Raw genomic sequence first — 1,020 nt, forward strand, 5'->3', positions numbered from 1 at the left:
ATCTCTCCATCGATCTTCTGCATACTATAGAGTAAACACAACAACTATTCATCACCTTCTTCTTTTTCTTTTCACTTCCATCACATTCTGCGATATGCTTTTCCTTATGCCGCTCCTTTATAATTGCTCCGCAAACACGGCACCTCACCTTTTTTGAATGGCTTTTCCTATATTTTTATCAGATTTATATAATCCATATACTTTTTTTCAGATTCCATTCGTTTTTATTACAAATTGGAAGATCATGTACAATATTTATAGGTACATTCTAACTATATGTACCCAATTTGTACCTAATCTATTCTATGCATTTTCATTGTAAACAGAATAGCTTCTTGAAACAAATCATGTGCCAGTCCTTTTTTGAAATAGATACTCATTTCATGTTACAAGCCATGCTTGTTTTGTCCATGTTCTATTACACTTTGCATAGTATTTAGTTATGGCTATATTTTTATATTCCTCTATCCTGAAATTACACAATCTATAATAATTCTCATTTCTCTTGTATCAAACTGTTCAGCAAAAACCGTTATTTTCCCAATCCTGAAATAATTGTTTTCTGTCTATTAGCCTCATATTTTCAGAGTACTGTACACAAAAACAAGTCGTTTATCAGCCAGTTTCAAGACTTCAATAATGCTTATCCTTTTAACCCTTTCTCGAGTTACAAGGATAGCTCCTATCAAAAATAATAGATTTATTACAGTCTAACTGAGATTTGCTGTTTCCTTTTGTAGAATTGACCTGAATGATACTCGGCCAGTAGCGGACGTTGAATAAAATCTACCAATATACATATTTTCACTAATGTTTCGTCCAATTCCTGGAACTTCATTAGTATCTCATATTTCGTCATTGCTTCAAGTAGCAATACAAAATGCATATCCACGATTACAATCTAGCACAATCGGACTCCTTGTAATTTTTACTATATTGGATGATCCTACTAGATTCAGGCAAATACAAACTCAAAATTGAATCATGATTATCAAAGTAATGCTGCAATGACTCTCTTAA

The 1,020-nt window shown here is 32.4% G+C and overlaps 1 protein-coding gene; it reads right to left on the bottom strand.

Moving 5' to 3' along the window:
- Nucleotides 1-167, bottom strand: part of GSBLH_T00002242001 (uncharacterized protein) — a gene marked incomplete at its 3' end in the record, with an annotated part of 4,584 nt that extends 4,417 nt beyond the window's left edge. Inside the window, exon 1 of the mRNA XM_013040783.1 lies at nt 56-167. Within this exon, the coding sequence (XP_012896237.1) occupies nt 56-81 (26 nt within the window). The 5' untranslated portion in view covers nt 82-167.
- Between the last annotated feature and the right edge of the window lie 853 nt (nt 168-1,020).

Source organism: Blastocystis hominis, assembly GCF_000151665.1.
Source record: "Blastocystis hominis, Singapore isolate B (sub-type 7) whole genome shotgun sequence assembly, scaffold_18".
In the NCBI taxonomy this organism is placed as follows: domain Eukaryota; class Bigyra; order Opalinata; family Blastocystidae; genus Blastocystis; species Blastocystis hominis.